Consider the following 20,831-nt stretch of genomic DNA (forward strand, 5'->3'; position numbering starts at 1 on the left):
AATGGGACCACCTCTGATCCCAAGGGGTCAGAGGTTCCTTTTACAGCTGTCTCCCCCTTTGTCTCACAGTGTTCACATTAATCATTATATTGAAAAATCAGGAGCACACCTAGAGTGTGAAAATTAAAATTCCCATTACAGTAATGAGACGTGGTGTGATGTATCGTCACCAGCCTCTCTGGATGTTCTCCTAACGAACCTCATGAAGGGAAATCTGCTTCCTTCTGCTCTCATCTGGATCACCACCAGACCAGCAGCTGCCAGTAAGATTCCTCCTGACTGTATCGACCGGCTGACAGAGATACGAGGATTCAGTGAAGCACAAAAGCAAGAGTACTTCAAAAAAAGATTCACTGATCAGAATCAGGCCAACACAATCCTAGATCACATTAAACAATCAAAGAGTCTCTTTATCATGTGCCACATCCCAGTCTTCTGCTGGATTTCAGCCACGGTTCTCCAGAACATTCTGGAGGAGAAAAGAAATAATGATGTGAAAAACACTCAGGCTGATGAGATCTCTAAAACACTGCAGGAATCAAACACTAAGGACACTCCCAAGACTCTGACACAAATGTACACACACTTTCTGCGCTTTCAGATCCAGCAGAGCCGCTGAAAGTATGATGGAGAATACACACCAGATGTTTCCTGGGATAAAGACGCCATCCTTTCACTGGGGAAACTGGCATTTCATCAGCTGGAAAGAAACAACCTGATCTTCTATGACACAGACCTGAAAGCCTGTGGTATTGACGTCTATAAGGCATCAGTGTACTCAGGCATGTGTACCCAGATCTTTAAGGAGGAAACAGGGATCGTTCTTGGTACCATGTACTGCTTTGTTCACTTGAGCATTCAAGAGTTTATTGCAGCCCTTTATGCACATCTGTTTCTAGACATCAACAAGACAAGTGTGTTTGATCATGAGTCTACAGAACTGGAAAACAGAAATGAAACCATGATTGATTTTCTCAAGACTGCGGTGGACAAGGCGCTCGAGAGTGACAATGGACACCTGGACCTTTTCCTTCGCTTCCTCCTCGGTCTGTCACTCCAGTCCAATCGACGACTCTTACGAGGTCTGTTGACACAGCAAGACGACAAGGCGCTCCAGAGGGACAATGGACACCTGAACATTTTCCGTCGCTTCCGCCTCGGTCTGTCACTCCAGTCCAATCGATGATCCTTACGGGGTTTGTTGACACAGCAAGATGGCAATGACCAGAGCAACAAGGAAATAGTTCAGTACATCAAGCAGAAACTAGAAGATGATCTTCCTGCAGAGAGATCCATCAATCTGTTCTACTGTCTGAATGAACTGAACGACCAAACTCTGGTGAAAGAGATTCAGACCCACCTTAGCAAAGGAAGTCTCTCATCTGGTGACCTTTCACCTGCCCAGTGGTCTGCTTTAGCCTTTGTGTTGTTGACATCAGAGGAAGAGCTGGAGGAGTTTGAGCTTCAGAAATTCAAGAAATCAGACGAGTGTCTCATTAGATTATCGGCAGTCATCAAAACCTCCAGAAGAGCTCTGTGAGTCTTTTAATATATTTTGTCATGTTTTGCTCTCATCTGAAAATGTCTTCATCTACATTACTCTATAGTGATTCCTCATCATGAACGTGAACTTATCCCTGTAAAGCCTGAGATATATGAAATAATAGTCAGATTTTTTATTTTTTATTATTTTTTAGTGGAGACAGTTTATCAGACCTTTAGAAAAAATATAAAGTACCTTGTAAAAATGTTTGCATGTTTTACATCATATGATACACCAGACTGTTATGACTTATATAGAATTATATATTAGCTCATACTCATACTTGAGGGGGAAAAAGTATATATTTTATTCATATACCCAAACTGGGGGAAAGAATGCTATTTGGTACATATGTTATTTATATTGTCAAAATGAAAGATGAAATCTTTCTGAAATTTTGAAAGGTTATAATATAAAACATTGATATTTTTATAAAACAGGCTATACATACATTATACATTACTAATACATTATCGGTTGTTACTGTATCTCCCAATAATTTGATATTTTAAATGCTTAGTTTATGTAAAAAGTGTTTATGTAAAAAAATTATAATGGAAAATATATTTAGTATTTATTTTTTGAAAAAAGTATTGAATGTGCTCCATCTAATTCTGTGATGTGATTTACTTCCCTTGTAGGTTAAATGATTGTAACTTAACAGACAAAAGCTGTTCAGCTCTGGCTGCAGTTCTTGGATCAGATGCCAATCTGAAAGAGCTGAACATGAACAATAATAATCTGCAGGATTCAGGAGTGAAGCTGCTCTGCACTGGGCTGAAGAAGTGTAAATTAGAGATACTGAGGTAAGTTGAGCCACAGGAGTCACATGACGAGAGTGAGGCTCGATGACTGACAGAGCGATGCTGGAGACAACAGCGCAAGAGAAAGTCTTGGTTACCAATGTACCCCTAATTCCCTAATAGAGGAAACAGAGACATTATGTTAAAGACTGACAAATGGAGTCAGTTCCAATCACCTCTGAGTTCTAGAAAAATGGCCAGTGGAATTTGCATGCCCAGCAAATCCCCCGTACATATGGCTGTATAAGATGGTGGCACACATCCACTCATTCGGGTTTATGCTGAGGAGCCGAGATGGGGTCCCGGCCATTCAGTGGGATAGTTCAGGGTTGTGGCAGGAGGTACATAACGTCTCTATTCCCTCCATCAAGGGGCTAACAAATGGGGTCCCTAATTCGTAACTTCCCTATGACCCCACGAATGCCCAAAATGCTAGTCCTTCATGCCAACGGAATGGTAGGGACAGGGCTTACCATGGAGATGGTCATAGCTGCTGTTCTTGATTATGTTAGTTCACAGGAAGAGTTCTTTGGCTCTCTTCCTCATTTTCCTTACAGCCATAAAAAATATTGGAAACTAGCGAACATAACATAGGGAAACTGCTCTTTATGCTGAAGCACCACGTGGGGAATCGCTGCACTTATCCATGCAATACGCCAGTGAAACACCACTGAATGTGCCGTAGACCACCAGAAAGAGGGGCTTCCTTATTGTAGAGGCGACTGGAAGAGCGATCATTCAGATTTATATTGTTCAGGTATAACTGATTAATCAGCTGAATGTTTTCCTCTCTGTTCTAGACTCTCTAACTGCAGAGTGACAGAAGAAGGTTATAAAGCTCTGGCTTCAGCTCTGAGATCAAACCCTTCACACCTGATAGAGCTGGATCTCACAGGAAATGATCCTGGACAATCAGGAGTGAAGGAGCTCAGTGATTTACTGCAGGATCCAGACTGTCAACTGAAGACACTGAGGTGACAAGGGATCAAATAATTAACTAAATTAGCTCTATGCAGGCTAAATATTCATAACTAATATATTATTTTAGTTATACAATAAGCTGGACAATTTGTTGCATCAAGATCAGATCAAATGCTATGGGCTCTGTCATGATGATGATAACCGTCAACACAGTTTAGTTGTGATACGAGCTACAGGTCAAGTAGACATTATGGGTCAGTATATGTGCTGATATTCTGGAGTATGTTATACCTTGAAAATTAACATGGACAATTTTGTTTTAGTGCACACTTGTCATAAAAAATTCTAGATAACCTTTTCACTAGTTTGCCTGCCCATTCAGCCTTAAAGATTAATAGTAAACTAACTTGGCTTGCCGTCCTTGGAGGAGGCTCGAAAAAGTATTGCAAAGACAGCAAGCTGGGCAATAAACCGTGAATGGTTTGGCAGTATAGGTAGAAAAGACTTAAGACATTAAGCCCTCTCCCCTCAAAGATGAGTAGAATATTTCGCTGAAGTCACTATGGAGAAATATACGGTGGCTCATGGGGTGAATCTCTTGTGGAAGCTAAGAAAAAACGAAGGGGCTCCAGCAGGGAGCAGGGGTAGAAATCACTGATGCAGCAGTGAAAAGAATGGAGGTTATTGCGAGCGGAGTGAGAAATCATTGCTACGCCAGTTAGAAATATAATTTTCTTTGAAAGTTGGTGCGAAATTGCTGTTGCGGCAGCAAGATACATTTTTATTATGAAATCTGGTGTGGGAGCTGTGGCTGAAATCACTGCTGCGGCAGTGAGAAACAAAGTTCAATCTGAAAGCTGGTGTGAGATCAGTTGCTGAAATCACTACTGTGGTAATGAGAGAGATGTACTCAGGGCCATCGCCAGAACATATAGAATGGGGGGCATTTAATTTTCATGGGGGAGGGCACACTTTTTTATGATCACCAGAACAGACATTCACCAAAACAATAACATCCTGTATTTAGCCTAATAAAACAGAAATAGACCAAGTTCTATATTATAACAACGCCAGAACACAAAGTAAAATGTAACATTTTTTTAATTTTAAAAATACTTTTTCTAATCATAGGCAGAGGGTGAACCAACACCATGAGGATTTGCGATTCCCCTTTAAAAACATTTACCATTTACAGGATTTGGCATGGCAGGAAACTTGCATAGAGCGCTCTTTTTATAATAATAAAGCGGTTATACAATTTCATTGCGATTTCACAAAGTTCCATTATTATCAGTTAAGCTGATGCACAACGAATGTCTTACTGCTTATTATAACGAGAGGATTGCCAATATTCTTTATTATGGAGAGAACTGATCCTAGACCAGCATTTATGGACAGCTTTTCCTTCTAAAAGCAATCAGAATCATATGGAAGCTTGTTTCCACCACAGAATAAAAATAAATAAAAGATAATTGCGACTTTAAATGTTGATTATATGAAAAGGTAACAGCATGAGTAAGATAGGATCATAAGATGCGGAATATATCGGGAGACATATTGAGTGGGTCAGACATGATTTTGACCACTTCATTAAGTTTTGTTTTGTAGAAAGCCTTTCTTTAAAGTAAATTTCATTTTGTATAAATTGTATCTTAATTTTAATCAGTGTTTCATCAACAATTTGCCTGGATTTAAAAAATAAGAAGCAAATATAGCCGACATCAGGACATGGAAGCGCCAGAGCGATCACTAGAGTTGCCCGTGAACTGGAGCTCGTATTATAAATGAATCGAAACTCAGAGTAGTATAGGCTACTTGCCTCACAGACATGATGAAAAATATATATATGATTGACCAACTGAAACCTGGAAAGTCAATGGCACAATATTATTATGTTTTATTTAAAGAGCGCGTTAGTAATGTGTGCGCCTATAAACCAATTAGAGGTTTGTAAACATCCGGGATGCGCGCGCATCGTGGTTGCAGAAAGACCCGTTTAACAGCTGATCATTACACGGATACGGATAAGAATAATACTAATAGTTCGATTTAAAAAAAAAATTATGCAGATTTACGATTCTGGCAACCGACTCCACAACACAAAATTTTTCCGGATGTTGTCTTTTGGTCCCGACATGCGCAGTAGAACCTGCGTGACGCCGTGTGACGTAGGGTGATAATTCCCCTATAGGCGGGTCCACAACGTGTGTACATTCTGCTTATTAAACACACAGGGGCACACAGCACCACACAAACATGCCAAATATTAAAATGAAAAGGATTACAATGTAAAAGATTATTATTGTGTACATAAAGATATGGTGGAATCTGGTTTGTTCCGTAGATCATAGGTCTTCAACCCTGCTCCTGAAGGCCCACTGTCCTGTAGAGTTTCGCTCCAACCCTAATCAAACACCTGAACCAGGCTCAACCAGCTAATCAAGGACCTCTGCCGTAGATGGTCTGCTTGCACACTTTTAACTCGCACACGAACAGTTCCGTTTGCGCTCTGGAGACGGCTTGGGTCTTTCCACTATCAAATTCCGTCATGTAAATAGCGAATCTGCCATGGCGCGAGCGCAACTGGTATTTAAGGGGAATGGGAGATGAGACTCTGATTGGTTTAATGCACGCAAATCCCAAAACACACCCATTACTCATTAAGAGAATAGGGACAACCCTTTTAGACCATGTGCCTGGCGCGCTGACCATTGTTCCCGTCGTTAAACTAACAAAAGTGGATTCGGACACGCCCTAAGTGAACTTGCGCCCTACGCTTTAGACCATGCGCTTAGATAGTTAAAATAGGGCCCTACGAGTGACGAAAATCTAAAGGGATGGGTTCAGATATTTGGATGCTTTTGATAAGGAGGGAATTTGTCGGCTCTTAACCCTCTGGGGACCAAGCTGTTTTTGGGGTCCTTGAGATGTTCTGACATGCTCTGACATTTGTGCTTTTTTCAGTTATTTATAAACATGTTAATGGCAAAGGTGTAAATTCACTCTATATAGCACAAACAGGGCTACCATAATATGCGAGCAACGTGTATGTAGATGTTTGTATTTTTAAGAGAATAATGTTTATGCGTGGTTATTGGAAAATTTTTTAATGAAAGTTGCTGAATTAAGACCACAAAACACATATTAAATATGTGTCCACAAGACTTTTGACTAATGGATTGTAATATAAATCCCTTCGTGTATGGGTGAGAAGGAAGGAGACCGAGGTCGGCTGGCTGAGACTCGTGGGTATTTTATTTAACTCAATTCCAACATAACAATCGCGCCACATGCGCTTTCAAAAACTCAACACACTTTCCAGGATCAAACAGCTCTGTAATCTCTGTCCACGATCAGCTCACTGCTCTGTCCGGTTCCCACGAGTCCTCAGCCCTCTCTCTCCTCCATGATTGTGAGAGCCTTCCTTATATGCAGTCTCCCCACGCCAATTACTGCAACGAGACACAGGTGTAAGTCATTTTGCACTTGACCCACTTACCGCCGCTCCTCTCCCCGCTCTCTCTCTCGTCGCAGACCTCGCTGAACCACGCCCCCCTTGCCACATACCCCCACCGCCCGACTCAGGCCGGGGGGCCATCCGGCCTGCATCCTCCCTTCCCCTCCTCCTGGAGAGGAAGTCGGCCACAGCCATCCGTACACCCGGCCTGTGGATCACCTGGAACTTAAAAGGCTGTAAAGCGAGATACCAACGAGTGATCCGCGCGTTGGTATCCTTCATGCGGTGGAGCCACTGCAGGGGAGCGTGGTCCGAACAGAGGGTGAATTCCCGTCCCAGGAGGTAATAGCGAAGGGTGAGAACCGCCCACCTGATGGCCAAACATTCTTTCTCGATGGTGCTGTACTTAGTCTCTCTCTTCGAGAGCTTACGACTAATGTACAGCACCGGGCGATCCTCCCCCTCCACCTCGTGGGACAGAACAGCACCCAGCCCCCGGTCCGACGCGTCAGTCTGCAACAAAAAAGGGAGAGAAAAGTTAGGAGAGTGTAAGAGCGGCCCGCCACACAGAGCAGCCTTAACCTTGGTAAAAACCTGTTGGCACTGCTCCGTCCACTGGACCGTATCTGGCACTTCCTTTTTAGTGAGGTCAGTCAGCGGGCTGGTGAGGTCCGAATAACCAGGAATAAACCTTCTATAATATCCCCCCAGCCCCAGGAACTGCCTCACCTCCTTTTTGGTCTTAGGCCTCGGACAGGTTGCAATTGCTGCAGTCTTATCAATTTGAGGACGCACCTTGTAATAGTTTATTTCACGATTAATACCGTTCCAAATTATTTTACGTCCTACCTGGATATATAAATAATCCCGCGGTAACTAAAGAGCCTATCCTTTAGTCATGCTATTAAGAGTTAGGCGAATAGTCTCTACAAATTCGTATTTTATTATAAAGATAATAAGGATTATAAATATAATAAATTTACCCTTCGTAGTATAAATCTACCTTTTTAGGTACTCTTCAACCGTGTTCGCTCTACAACAATAACCCTATTGTAAGCTGCCTCTTTGGCTAGGCAATCAATCAATCAAAAGCACACACTGATTATTCATATATCAGAAATAATGCTTACCCTCCTGTCGTGTCTCTCAGTTAGGATCTCCCTGATCCAGAGGAAAGAAGGAGGCAAGTACTCAAGAATCCAAGGTCCAGACAAGATGATTTAGAATAAATGTTTAACAATATTTATTATAAAGAATCAAAATTGAAAAGAACACTTGTTACAGATTACCATAGAGTACTGAACTAACAGAGAAATGCTAGCTAGGCTTAACAGCTTCTTGCTGTCCAGATTGCAGGGGTTCTGGATTGTAGATTGCAAGGAAGAGCAATTTGATTTCGTCCTAGTCTCTTTTTATAGTCCGAATTGAGAAATCTTCGTCATATTCACTATAAGGCACATGACTGCATGGGTCCTGTGATGACAGTCCAGTCATCAGCTTGCTCTTCGAAGATACAACAGTTCCTTTGTATTGGTGGACAAAGACCCTTGTCACTGTTCCCTCATGTGACTTGAGAAAACCAGCTATGGACAAAACTCTTTATTCAAAATCATATTTTTAGATAGTCATGTGTTTTAACAAACCAGCTAGTTCGCTGGGAATACCCTTAGTTATAGGCCTCTTATTGTGACCCTTCCTTCTCTGACGTCGAGTTTGAAGTGTAGGTGAAGTGAGTGAAATGTCACCCGCAGATGGACCTTGCTCAAAACCCTCAACACCCCCTCTTGACATTGATTGAGCTTCTTTAATTCTTCTAAACTTGTTTAATCTAACTCTAGGTTTTCGTTTCGGTTTACATACAAAATCTCTTACAGCAAATCTATCCAGTTTGCTTACAAAATCAGTACAGTACACGCTAGGTATAATTCGATCAAATTCGATCTCATACAGGCGATGACCAATTCCATCATTTTTACATATCATCACTTTTAATGAGTTGGCTTGATTCTGACTCATCCCTGCTTGAAGACACCAGGTTCTCAGACTCTGGATAACCTTTTGCCTTTGCCCCCGTTTGAGTGCTGGCTGCCACTGAAATTCGTGTTTGTTCCGCCAGACTTTCGGCAGTTTGTCCAGATTTAACTGGTTGACTGCGAAGATGAGTCCTCTTTCGGCCACGTCCAGGGTTAAAGGTGCCACCGCCCAGTCCCCAGGGGCCTTTGGTAAGAGGACTACCTGCTGAAACATACACACAGCTATATTTGAATTTTTGTCCAGCACTTTCGGGTTGGCTTGGGTTATCCAGGATCCAATGCCTGTAAATAATTCCTATTATTGTTTTCAAGCCTCCATTTTTCGTTTTCTTTTGGTATATCCTGGGTTCCAGGTGATACCCAGTAGCCGTATAACTGTTTCTAGGACCAGCCTGTATCGATACAATCTCATCGATTTCACAGCACCTAAATTTCATTTCAATGCACCATGTGAGGAAGCTCTTTGACACCCAAGGTCCTTTAACATCCATTCTTTTTCCTCGTTGGGATATAGTCACTACCCCAATTTCATCCATTTTCACATTTTGTATTGCAGTACAGTTCGAACATAGATCTTGCCATTGACCCATCAAAAAACATCTTATTCTTAAACCTCCTGGAAGCATTCCACATATATCACAGTTTCTTTTAACTTCAACTACATTTTTTCCACAACTTTCATTTGAGATGCCATCCAGGAATCTTTTCGTCTTGCCAGGGGTTGTCGTATCCTTAATTACAAGTTACAAAAAGGGTTTGTCAGCTCAATATTGAGACAACATTCTTTACCAGCTTTTATCAGTTTTGTTACATAAAACCAATCGTTACTAACTATCATTATTGCTATAATACACATTACATGATCATCATAATAGTCTGCAATCACCATTATCATAAATGCAGTTGCAATTACAGTTATTTCATAGACAGTCCTTTTTGTACCTTCCATTTCTACTCTCCTGGTTGCAAGTATCATAAGATACATAATCACCAATAGTGTAGAAGAGAATGCTATATACTTTACAGATTGGAGCTCAAGATAATACTTAAGTAAATCACATGCAACAAGTATTATATTAAGTATTTCCAGTCCGATCAAGCTCCTAAGTCCAAAAATGGATTTTATCTTAGGGCCTTTCGCAACTTGTCCGATTAATATACTTGCCAGATTTAGCCTTTTCTCCAAATTAAACAAGGCTATGTTACATATTGCAATAGGAATTTGCCATAATCCTTGTAACCCCATAAACATCAATATCCAGTAAAGGATCAAAATGACATTGAACATTATAATTTGAAATTTATTTACCGGCAAGTCAGAGCAAGTTGCATTGGATTTGTTTCCCCAATTTGGTCTGGTCATTGATTCCATGGTCAGGTTTCTCAAAGAAAGCTCCTTAATCGATGTGATCAGTTCAGTCTGCTGAATTTCAGAGGAATGGAGGGATTTTTACGAGCCCTTGACTTTTTATGTTCTGTACGCTAGCCGCAGGCAGTTCTCCCTCACTCTCATTCTCTGACTCGGAGAAATCAGCTGACAGAGGAATATTTCTATACTTGGCTTTGTTAGCTAGCTGTTTTAGCTTCTTACAATGTATGCATATTTTCACTAGTTTGATTAAAATACTTATCATTACAATGAATATTATCGTACCTCCCACACAGTACAGCACAGCTCTTATTATCTCCCATGTGTCTGTCATTATATTCCATACATTTGTGGCCACTGCCTTAATTTTTCCTCCTATATCTTGAAATGCTGTTTTCACTATTTTTCCGATCAACTTGATTAGGGTTACCTCTGAAGGGCTCCTGGTCTTTGACCAAAAGTCGATCCTATGTATCCAATGCCCTCCTAAACTCTCCCCTTCCAGGTAGCTGTCAACGGGGTGTAGTAAATCTTTCCATTCACTTATATAATTAATATAAGGTATAATAGCACATACCTTTCTGATTTGAACTTCCCCTGTCATTTGTTTTAGAATCAAGGGGGTGATTTTTAAGCTCTCTCCTACCCAGAGGGCGCCTTCCATGGCTTCAAAGTTGCATGACATGTGATTCCTCTCAATGGGTCCCTTTGTCCTTCTAGCCCCATAAGACTGGAAAATGGGGGCACTAAAAGTTGCATGCTTCCAATTGTTAAATAGGTCCCCAGTGCATAAATATTTTGTCTCTACTCTATCACTCCAAAATTCTATTTTCTTCGTATCCATTCTTTGACCTACCATCAATACTTCTGTTCCTAGATCAAATTCCTTAACACACTTCATGTTATAAGCTAATCTTTTTCCTTTTAAAGATTTTACTATATTTATTTCTTGTCGTCTAGTACATGGCCCTCCATACCAGTCTGTGACATTCCATCTTTTGTTGAAATTTCCTTTAGTGGGTCTGATATATATTTTACTCCGAGTCCCCCATGAGTAACTATCTGGGTCAGCTACTTTTAAATAATAACCACTTTCCCATTGACCAATCCTCTGGGATTTATAGGAGTTTACAATTTTGTGTGAACCTAGATACTTCATATGCACTGGCCAAATAAGATCACCTTCCTTTCTTCCAGTATGTTCGTCTTTTATATCTTGATGTCTTCCGTGGTATCTTACGTAACCATTAGGTCTTTTAGTAATAGTATAGTGTTTTAAGGCTTCCCCTCCCTGCATCATGTATAGCAACAATGCACTCCTGTATTGTTGATCTATTACTTTCGTTGTCAGGTATTTTGCTATTCCTGATAATGTTATAAATTTTTCTGGAATCCCTGCATTCGGAAAATATTCTAGGGTATATGGATGTCTATAGTTACCATTTGCTCTTTTCTTTCCCTCTAATGTGGCCTTCACGGTCCATGTAGTTCTATCTGTTTCACTACCTGTCCCTTCTGTGAAATTATAATTTTTCGTTATCCATTTATGCCACATAGTAATAGTGTCTTTTTCATATTTTTCCATAAGGGTTTGATTCCAGGGAGCTTCAGCTTTTATGACACAATACCAAACTTTCTTCTGTGGGTTTAATTTACGAGCACACTGTTTTTTTGTGATCAATAGTTGACCTGTCTTTGTTACTCGGCCAAACCATCTTCCCTAACCATGGACAACCTGGAACTTTATGGCACATAGGCGTAGCTCGAGGCTTATTGTAGCAGTTTATCCACTCTGTGGTTTTTGCAGGAATTATTGGTTTGGTTTCATGGATTGAATGAATTATAGTTTTATCTCCGAACTCACTCATACGAATCCAACGATCTATTGGTTTTGGCCCTGCGCGTTGCGCAGCAGGTGTCAGTGGACTTGACTTTGGTGACTCCGTTTCTTCGGTCTCCTCCATATCATCTGCCACTTCTAAGTCATCTACCACTTCTAATTTACCTTGGTTTACTTCGTCTAATATTTTGACTCTTTTTATATTTGCTTTTCCTGTCTCACAATTCCATTCTAAAGTGGAGGTTGTTTTTCCATACGAATATGTCCACCATACTAGATCGAAGTTTATCACACTAATGTTTTTAGCTGCAGCTTCATCTATTTTCTGCCCTTTTAATAACACGTGTGTTTGATTCAGTACTTCAAGTTTACTCCATTTCATTACGGTTATCCCTCTCTCCGTCGTGGGGCCATACTCTGCTACTGATTTTAGAAAACTTCCTTCATTAGTACAATTCCAGTATTCTGGATCTATGTCTGCTATCCAGTTTCTCATTACTTTAGCATTATTTTCAGAATTGTATACTTTTCCTGCTAAAATCAGAGGTGAACCTTCAACCATTATTGTTTGATTATAGCAGTATAATTTAACTATCTTTTCCATTTTAGTACAAGGATAGACAGTATAGATTTCCTCTGTTTCCTTTGTTCCGAATCCAGCCAATATGGATATAAGGAGAATGAAAGCCATACTTATTCCTGCCATGACTTCCTGAAATTTCTCAGTCTTTTCCTCGTGGACTCGTCTGTATATGGATTTCAGCCTCCGGCCCTTTCCCCCTCTAGCCATGTTGCTGTTGGTGAGAGAACAAAGAATTGCCTGTCTGACCCTAGAAGTGTTTTTTGCGCAGCCAGTCTTGAAGTTTTTGTTTAATAGGTTTAACTTCTGTCACCCAATTAATATTAAGACCTTGTATGGCAAATCCAATGCCCATTTAACTCCTGGTACAACAGAGATTTACCATCAGTTTTTTAATCATAGATGCATCGTTTTCTCCATATTTAATTTTATAACGGGCTTGCCCAGTCATGATAATTTGACTTCTGGACATCCTAGTTATGTCAGTCTCCCTTACTCCCACTTCCCATGCTCTGGTTTCCCAGTTATGTTGTTCAATTAGGAAGTTCATATTTTTAATTTCCGTAATAATCAATTGTTCGGCTGAGCTGTGTTCATACTGTCCCTGTCTTTTTACAAAGATGGTTTGCTTTGGTTCATTTAGATTATGTGAGATAACTCTTTCCCACGCATCTAAACAAGTGATTTGTCCCAGTATTTGGCCTAATACGGATCCAATCTCCAGGGTGTCTGTATAATAAGGATTACCAAGTCCTGACAATTCACAATATCGATATAGCCATGCTTGTTCATCTACTTCCATTAATTGGAGTGGATTGCTAACCCATGAGGTCATTATCTTACCCTGGGAAACACATCCCATAGCTAATTTCGATTTCCGGGTTAACCAGACTTCTTTCTTACTGACAGTCTGGACCCATTTCTGTTCTTCTAGCTTTTCACATCTCTCGCATAGTTCTAGTTTAGAATCTCTAAACGTACATGAACATTTCGAGCCTAGTAAAATAAGTTTTTCTTCACATAAATTACAGGTTCGACAGACACAATTGGTTTCTCCACGTTGCATCTTTTGAATGACCCATCTTTGTTTACCTAGTCTGCAGTTTCCGCACAATGAAATCTCGCCCAAGGCGCAGTGGCCGATTCTTTTTTCCGGATTGTACCAGGAAAAAAGGTTATGTTCTCCCATGCTAGGGAGTGTTTTTAAGCTCATTTTGGTTGGTCGAGACTCATTCGGACCTTCCCAAAGTAATTCTGCCACATCTGTTGCTTCACAAATACAACAGCTTGTGAATGGTATCAATCTACTAATGGTACCATCAGGACAATTTTCATGCCATTTTTTAACTCTTAGCAGTGCATATGCTTCATTTTGGCACCTGACCCATCCTGTTTTGGATTCAATAATGGACTCAAATACTACCTTCTTCATGATTATGCCTTAATTAAGTCCCTCAAAGACCAAATTCCGTTATTTTCTAATTGTACAGTTGTGTTTGAAGTGATTTTTGTAACCGTATCCACGGTTCCAGTTTTATGTCTAAATCTTTTACCTCTGATTTTATGCAGTATTATTACTTGGTCGCCTACCTTAAATGGATTGGCGCTATAATTTTCCTGCTCAGGCTGATCTTCAATTTTGAGTTCACTCGGTTTGATTCTGTAATTTAGAAAATGTGTACATTGATCAATCAAAGTATCCCATTCTCCCACGTGTTCGTTCTTGATGAAAAATTGTTTAATTTGTTTAACAGCGTTTTCCGCTATCCCGTTAGATTCCGGTGTGTACTTCACACTTTTAATTAATTTTACTCCGATTTTATCGCAATATTCTTCCACTTCCTTTCCTGTCAGATTTGGAGCATTGTCACCCTTAATTTTATTTGGTGGTCCTCTGAACCTTATCCATTCTCTTAGTGCTTGTACAACTACGGAACTAGTAGCTTGTTTGCATGGATAAATCTGCAAAAAGTTAGAACAACTATCTACAATTACTAGGAAATAACAGTTTTTTAGCTTCGTCATTGGTCTGAGTGGTCCGACCCAGTCTAGAGACACTTCCTCGTTCTCTTTATTTGTTTTTATTGTTCCATAATCATTAAACCTGCTGGTCATGACTTTTCTACATTCAGGACATTTTTTCCTGATTTTCAGGTAGGTCGTTTTTAGATTTTGTATGTTAAGTCCTGTGGCTTTACAATACTTCGCCATATAAGCTAAGCTGGGATGCATTAAATCTATGTGCAGTTTTTCAACAATATTATTTTCACTTGTCTTAGTGATAGCTTTAATAATTTTTGTTGTTCTAACTGTCTTATGTCTAATGTACTTATCCACCTCAGCATTACCTTTTGCAGCCGATGTAGTTTGCACTGTGTGACTGCTTTGGTGCAGCACCTGCGGTTTAACCTCCTCCAATAATATTGCTATTTCCTTCCATAAACTGTCCTGTTTTAATGGCTTTCCCTTAGCAGTGCAAAAGCCATTCAGTTTCCAAGTGGCAACATATTCTGTCAGTGCTTTGTAAACATAATGACTGTCCGATACAATAATGGGTCCTTCTGTTTCTGTTGCTTTCATATGCCTTAGGGCTTCCACCACGGCTTTTACTTCAGCCAGTTGTGCGGAGTCTTCATTAGACAATTGCCCCTTTTGTCTGAAAACTATTTTTCCTTTTTCTTTTCTAATGAAGCCCCACCAAACTTCCTCATTTTCTTTAGAGCCATCTGTAAAATAACAAATATTAGCCCCTTTAGGGATTTCTGTTATTTTGTCTTTTTTGTTAAGTTTACTTTGTCCAAAGATTATTTGAGTATCCTGCAGCAATTTACTCCACTTTGCCCATGTAAATTGATGAATTTTAGGTGCTTCGCTCACTAGGTTTTTAGATTCCCTCATTAGCTGAGTGATGCCCTCACCTTTTGATTCTACAATTATTTGTTGCTCAAGAGCTAGTGTTTTTATTGGTATCAAGCATTTAGCAATACTAGCTAAGATGTCAGCTGCTGATTTTGGTTCTTGTTTCAGCTGATTAGCAGGTTTTGGGTATGACATGAACTGTATTGGATTTTTCCTATCTTTTTCATTATACAATACCAGTTCTATTTCATCCGCAGTATTTTCAACACTTACTACTAATTTTTGATCTGGTTCTCGTCTCGCTATTTTACCTGAGGTCAATGCTAAATCAATTAATTGTAGCCTAATGTTTTCTAATTCATTGCTCCAATTAAATTCATTTCCTTTTGTGGCTCCATAAAGAGGTTTAGCTAGTTTAGCGTATCCTGGTATCAGATCCCTGATAAAATTCATGTGTCCCATGAAACTCTGTAAACTTTTTAGGCTTTTCGGGCTGTTTTGTCTCAAATCCTCCAATTTTTCTTTGGTAGTTTTTGAGAGTCCTCTATCCATCCCTGTCGTAGCAAAGCCTAAAAAATCCACTTCCTCTTTACCTATTTCGATCTTTTTGTAACTGGGCTTAAAACCTGCATTTATCAATCTAGTAAACACTTCATCTAAGATTTTCAGGTGTTCACCTGGATCATCGTTTATAATTAAAAGGTCGTCAATATAAACTGTTACCGGCAAACCTGTCATTAGCGTGACGACTATAGACTGGAAAGCATTTGCGGAATTTAAATAGCCCTGCGGAAGCCTTGTGTAACAATAGGCTTTTGATCGGCAGGTAAACGCAGTTTTAGCCATACTATTTTCAGTTAATGGAACTGTCCAGAAACCGTTGGCTAGGTCAATTTTAGTCAAAATTCTACCCTTAGGTAAACCATTAGTCACATCTTTAGCATTAATTAAGTATCTCCTGTCTGGTTCTGATACCTTATTCAAAGATTTGAAATTATTAACGACGCGGTAAGAATTATCTGGTTTAATCACGGCCTGAAGCGGTGAATTAGTGATCGGGTTTTCTATTTCTTTAATTACTCCTAATTTGTCTAATTCTTTGATAGTTTCTTCAATTTCAGGTAAAGCTTTTTTATTAATTGGGTATTGTCTTTGTGGTTTATGCACACCTCCCTTGATTTCATACTCATATTCTTTACCTAAAAGGCCTACATCATTCTTAAATTTAGCTGCTCCTCCTTTATGTTTTTCAAGGATTTCTCTCAATTTGTTTTTGTCAAGCATGGTTTCTCGCACCATTCTGTCTATTTCCCCTTTGAGGTCGACCATTTTCATCCATCTGACTGTTAATTCTTTATTAATTTTACCTACAATTTTAGTTGCATCCTGTAATGTCATCAGATTCTCTGATTGATTAGGAATAATGGCTATGTCTTTCCACATATACCAGTCAGTATCAATTGGACCTTGAGCTTTATTAAAACTGTATACCCTCATCATGCCTTTTTGTTTAATGGCATCCTCAGGTAAGTCAGTAAGGCAACTGATCTCAGCACCTGTATCGAGAATGAATGTCCTACCATTGTAATCTATATAAAAGAAACCTTCATGTTCTTTAACTAGATCAGATTGGATGGTCGCTTTTCCTTCAGGGAAGTCCTATTTTTGTGCTTTTTCAAGCTTGTTGTTTCTCACATATTTAGGTTTAGACTGTCCAGTAATGTATGATTTTTCTACAGTCGCTTTTTGTTTGGCTCTCTGTTCTCTGATTTTGTTTTGTTGTTCTGGAGTCAACCTGTCCCATTCTTCTTTGGAGACATATGTGGAGCTAGTTTGCTTACTGGCATTCTTAACGAATGGTGGCCTTTGTTCCAAGTTAGGCTTTCTCTGCACTCCTCTGCTCTGAGATCTGCCTCTTCTCTGGAAGTCATTAGGTCTGAACTGGTCCCTTTGTTCCCTGAAAGTTTTGGGCTGCGCTACATATTTAGGCCCTTGTTGAGCATAATGGCCTTGGGCTTTGAGTCTCTCAGACCGTCTCAGACCTTGCTGTTTACTTTCTCCTTGGTAATTAGAATCTTGATTACCTTTTTTCTCTGCCTCATGTTTGGACCTCCTATCATACCTTACCGCAAAAGTCTGTAATTCCTCCCATTTAGTCTCATGTCCACAAAATTTCAAGTGTTGAAGACCTGGAAGATCTTTTTCAAACTGCAGCAATTCTTCCACAGTTTGCGCTGGGTCCTTTCCATCATGAGCTCTATTTTTGCAGAATATTAAAAGTCCTGTGCTTTTTATTTCTCTCAGTCTTTTGTCATACGTTTCTTTTTTAGTTTCCCCTGAAATGTTTCTCTTGTGTAAGGAAACATCATTAATTCTTATATTTAAACTCAATAGCTGATTAATCATCAGCTCTATATCCTCATCATGAATATTAAGCCTCTTGCCTAGGTCCACTATTTTCTGACAACTTCTCATGTTATCTTTCGGATCTAGTTTCATTCCATTGAACATCCCTATTTCTGTGGCTGTTATTGTATGTTTAGCTCTGGCCCTATTTCTTCTTTCATGCCCCTGGTCATAATCATCTTCCAAGCAAACAGACTCACTGGACACAGATTCGTCATAATAGTCACATTGTTCTCTATAAGTCCCCCTCATCTGAGGGCTTCTTTCTTCCTGTTTTATTTTCATCACAGAGGAGGCTGCAATCTCGGCTAAATCTATGCCTAGACCCCCTCTGGGCCTATGCTTTTCCTATTCTTCCTCATAGTATAGGTTATCATCTCCTGTTATTTTATTCCTTGTTGAAATTTCAGGTAATGGTCTCCTATAATATATAGGGTTTTTTGATTCATTTAAAACTTCTCTTCTGAGTTCAAATATATCACCCATAATGGGGTCCCTTCCACTTCTTCCTCTGTTCTCTGACAGGGTCAAGAGGAGTAATAAAGACAGAGCTTTTTGACAAGAGTCTTTTTGTTCTGCGATCATGTCCTGCTTAGCTTTTATGCTTGTGTCAGGCATATCCAAAATTTCATCAGATGTTGGGCCTGTCGCAGCTAGGAAAATTCTCTGCATGTATTCGGGCTCTTCTCTTTTGATTTTTTCTTTCAGATTATGCCCTGGTTTCGTTAGAGTTTTTCTTCCTGCTAGATCTATATGTTCCCGAGCATAACTACTACTCTTTCTCTCTCGAGACAATGGTCTAGAATTTTTTAGATTAACTCTACTTCTTTGTGGAATCGGTTCATCCCACTGATACACTACACTTTCTTCACCATCCCACTCAGTTTCTTCACCCTCGGTGGTTGTATCCCCACCTCTATTTTTAATGTGGACAGTTTTATTCATACTATTTAAAGTATGAACTAATTCATTTGCCAGCGGTATGTATTGAAGGCCAGGACTAGGTTCCTGAAAGTCCAATCTTTTTTGAGCGCTAGGGCCAGGTTTTTCTACATCAGAAAAATAAATTTCTGTATCATGAGAATCCCTGTGCTTTCTCTGAGGCATCACAGTACCATCATACATCACTCTTGTCTTACCATAGTATACTTCTATACTAGGGTCTGCGGTTGGCTTATATGTTACTTCCAAACCAAGATCAAAATAAACTTTAATTTTGTCTCCTTTCAACCTAGTGCCATTAATTCTTTCGATTATAGCCCTCACATCTGCTGCTGAAGTGCAGATGAATTCCTGTCCATTATTTATCTCATAGTCTCCTATATACCATTCTTCATTTTTTTCTTTAGCAGCTTTTTGTTTTTAAAAATTATCACGTTTAGTTATAGTGATTTGGTAAATGTATGTCCAGCTTGTTGAGGAGCTGGACATACATTTAAATCATTTGGTAGTTGAGCCATTTGAGTCATTTGGGTCTTTTTTTTTATTGGAAATGCAGACTAGGAAAACTGTCTCCCTTTATTAAGGAATTCTCTCTATGTTTTACAGATACTCACTGGTTCTGCCGCGCGGTTTCGCTTTTTCTATTTAATAGAGCGTCCTCTATTTTATTTGCGAATTTTCTTCTGGGTCACTCAAGTGATTGATTTAATATCTATTTTTGCTCCGGGTTTTATTATATTAAAGACCGGCGAGCCCCCATGTAATAGTTTATTTCACGATTAATACCGTTCCAAATTATTTTACGTCCTACCTGGATATATAAATAATCCCGCGGTAACTAAAGAGCCTATCCTTTAGTCATGCTATTAAGAGTTAGGCGAATAGTCTCTACAAATTCGTATTTTATTATAAAGATAATAAGGATTATAAATATAATAAATTTACCCTTCGTAGTATAAATCTACCTTTTTAGGTACTCTTCAACCGTGTTCGCTCTACAACAATAACCCTATTGTAAGCTGCCTCTTTGGCTAGGCAATCAATCAATCAAAAGCACACACTGATTATTCATATATCAGAAATAATGCTTACCCTCCTGTCGTGTCTCTCAGTTAGGATCTCCCTGATCCAGAGGAAAGAAGGAGGCAAGTACTCAAGAATCCAAGGTCCAGACAAGATGATTTAGAATAAATGTTTAACAATATTTATTATAAAGAATCAAAATTGAAAAGAACACTTGTTACAGATTTCCATAGAGTACTGAACTAACAGAGAAATGCTAGCTAGGCTTAACAGCTTCTTGCTGTCCAGATTGCAGGGGTTCTGGATTGTAGATTGCAAGGAAGAGCAATTTGATTTCGTCCTAGTCTCTTTTTATAGTCCGAATTGAGAAATCTTCGTCATATTCACTATAAGGCACATGACTGCATGGGTCCTGTGATGACAGTCCAGTCATCAGCTTGCTCTTCGAAGATACAACAGTTCCTTTGTATTGGTGGACAAAGACCCTTGTCACTGTTCCCTCATGTGACTTGAGAAAACCAGCTATGGACAAAACTCTTTATTCAAAATCATATTTTTAGATAGTCATGTGTTTTAACAAACCAGCTAGTTCGCTGGGAATACCCTTAGTTATAGGCCTCTTATTGTGACCCTTCCTTCTCTGACGTCGAGTTTGAAGTGTAGGTGAAGTGAGTGAAATGTCACCCGCAGATGGACCTTGCTCAAAACCCTCAACAACCTGTAACAATTTCCCTTACACTATCAAAGCAAGAAAAAAGTACTGCACGCAAAACATAAGGTAACGGGCGGATCTGATACCTACTGATATAAATAAAGCCAGTAACAGCTTACTTTCGTTAAATAAACACTAAAGAAAAATATATAGAATACAATCTACATGTATGTAGACTTGAATTAATTATATACTAACGAAAAAACAATGAAACACAAGTTCAACCAAGTGTATTGAGAGATAGATCACATTATAATATTCAGACGGGCAACATTATGCGCTTATTTCACAGCTGGAGGCATGGCCGCACTCCGACACAGCAAACAAACATTCTCAAATTATC

General features: G+C 39.5%; 2 protein-coding genes across 2 annotated transcripts in view; one reads left to right on the plus strand and one right to left on the minus strand.

Annotated features, from left to right (window-relative positions):
* LOC311292417 (NACHT, LRR and PYD domains-containing protein 3-like) overlaps positions 1 to 20,831 on the minus strand; it is a gene marked incomplete at its 3' end in the record, with an annotated part of 350,213 nt that overhangs the window by 48,545 nt on the left and 280,837 nt on the right. The gene's annotated exons all lie outside the window — the stretch shown is intronic.
* On the plus strand, positions 785 to 3,324 carry LOC311292418 (protein NLRC3; the record flags this gene model as incomplete). Its single annotated transcript, XM_084412086.1, has 4 exons — positions 785 to 1,160; positions 1,215 to 1,536; positions 2,185 to 2,349; positions 3,147 to 3,324. The coding sequence occupies 4 exons, from the start codon at positions 785 to 787 to the stop codon at positions 3,322 to 3,324; spliced, it is 1,041 nt and encodes a 346-aa protein (XP_084268212.1).

Source organism: Rutilus rutilus (assembly GCF_951802725.1).
Source record: "Rutilus rutilus genome assembly, chromosome: 6".
NCBI lineage: Eukaryota > Metazoa > Chordata > Actinopteri > Cypriniformes > Leuciscidae > Rutilus > Rutilus rutilus.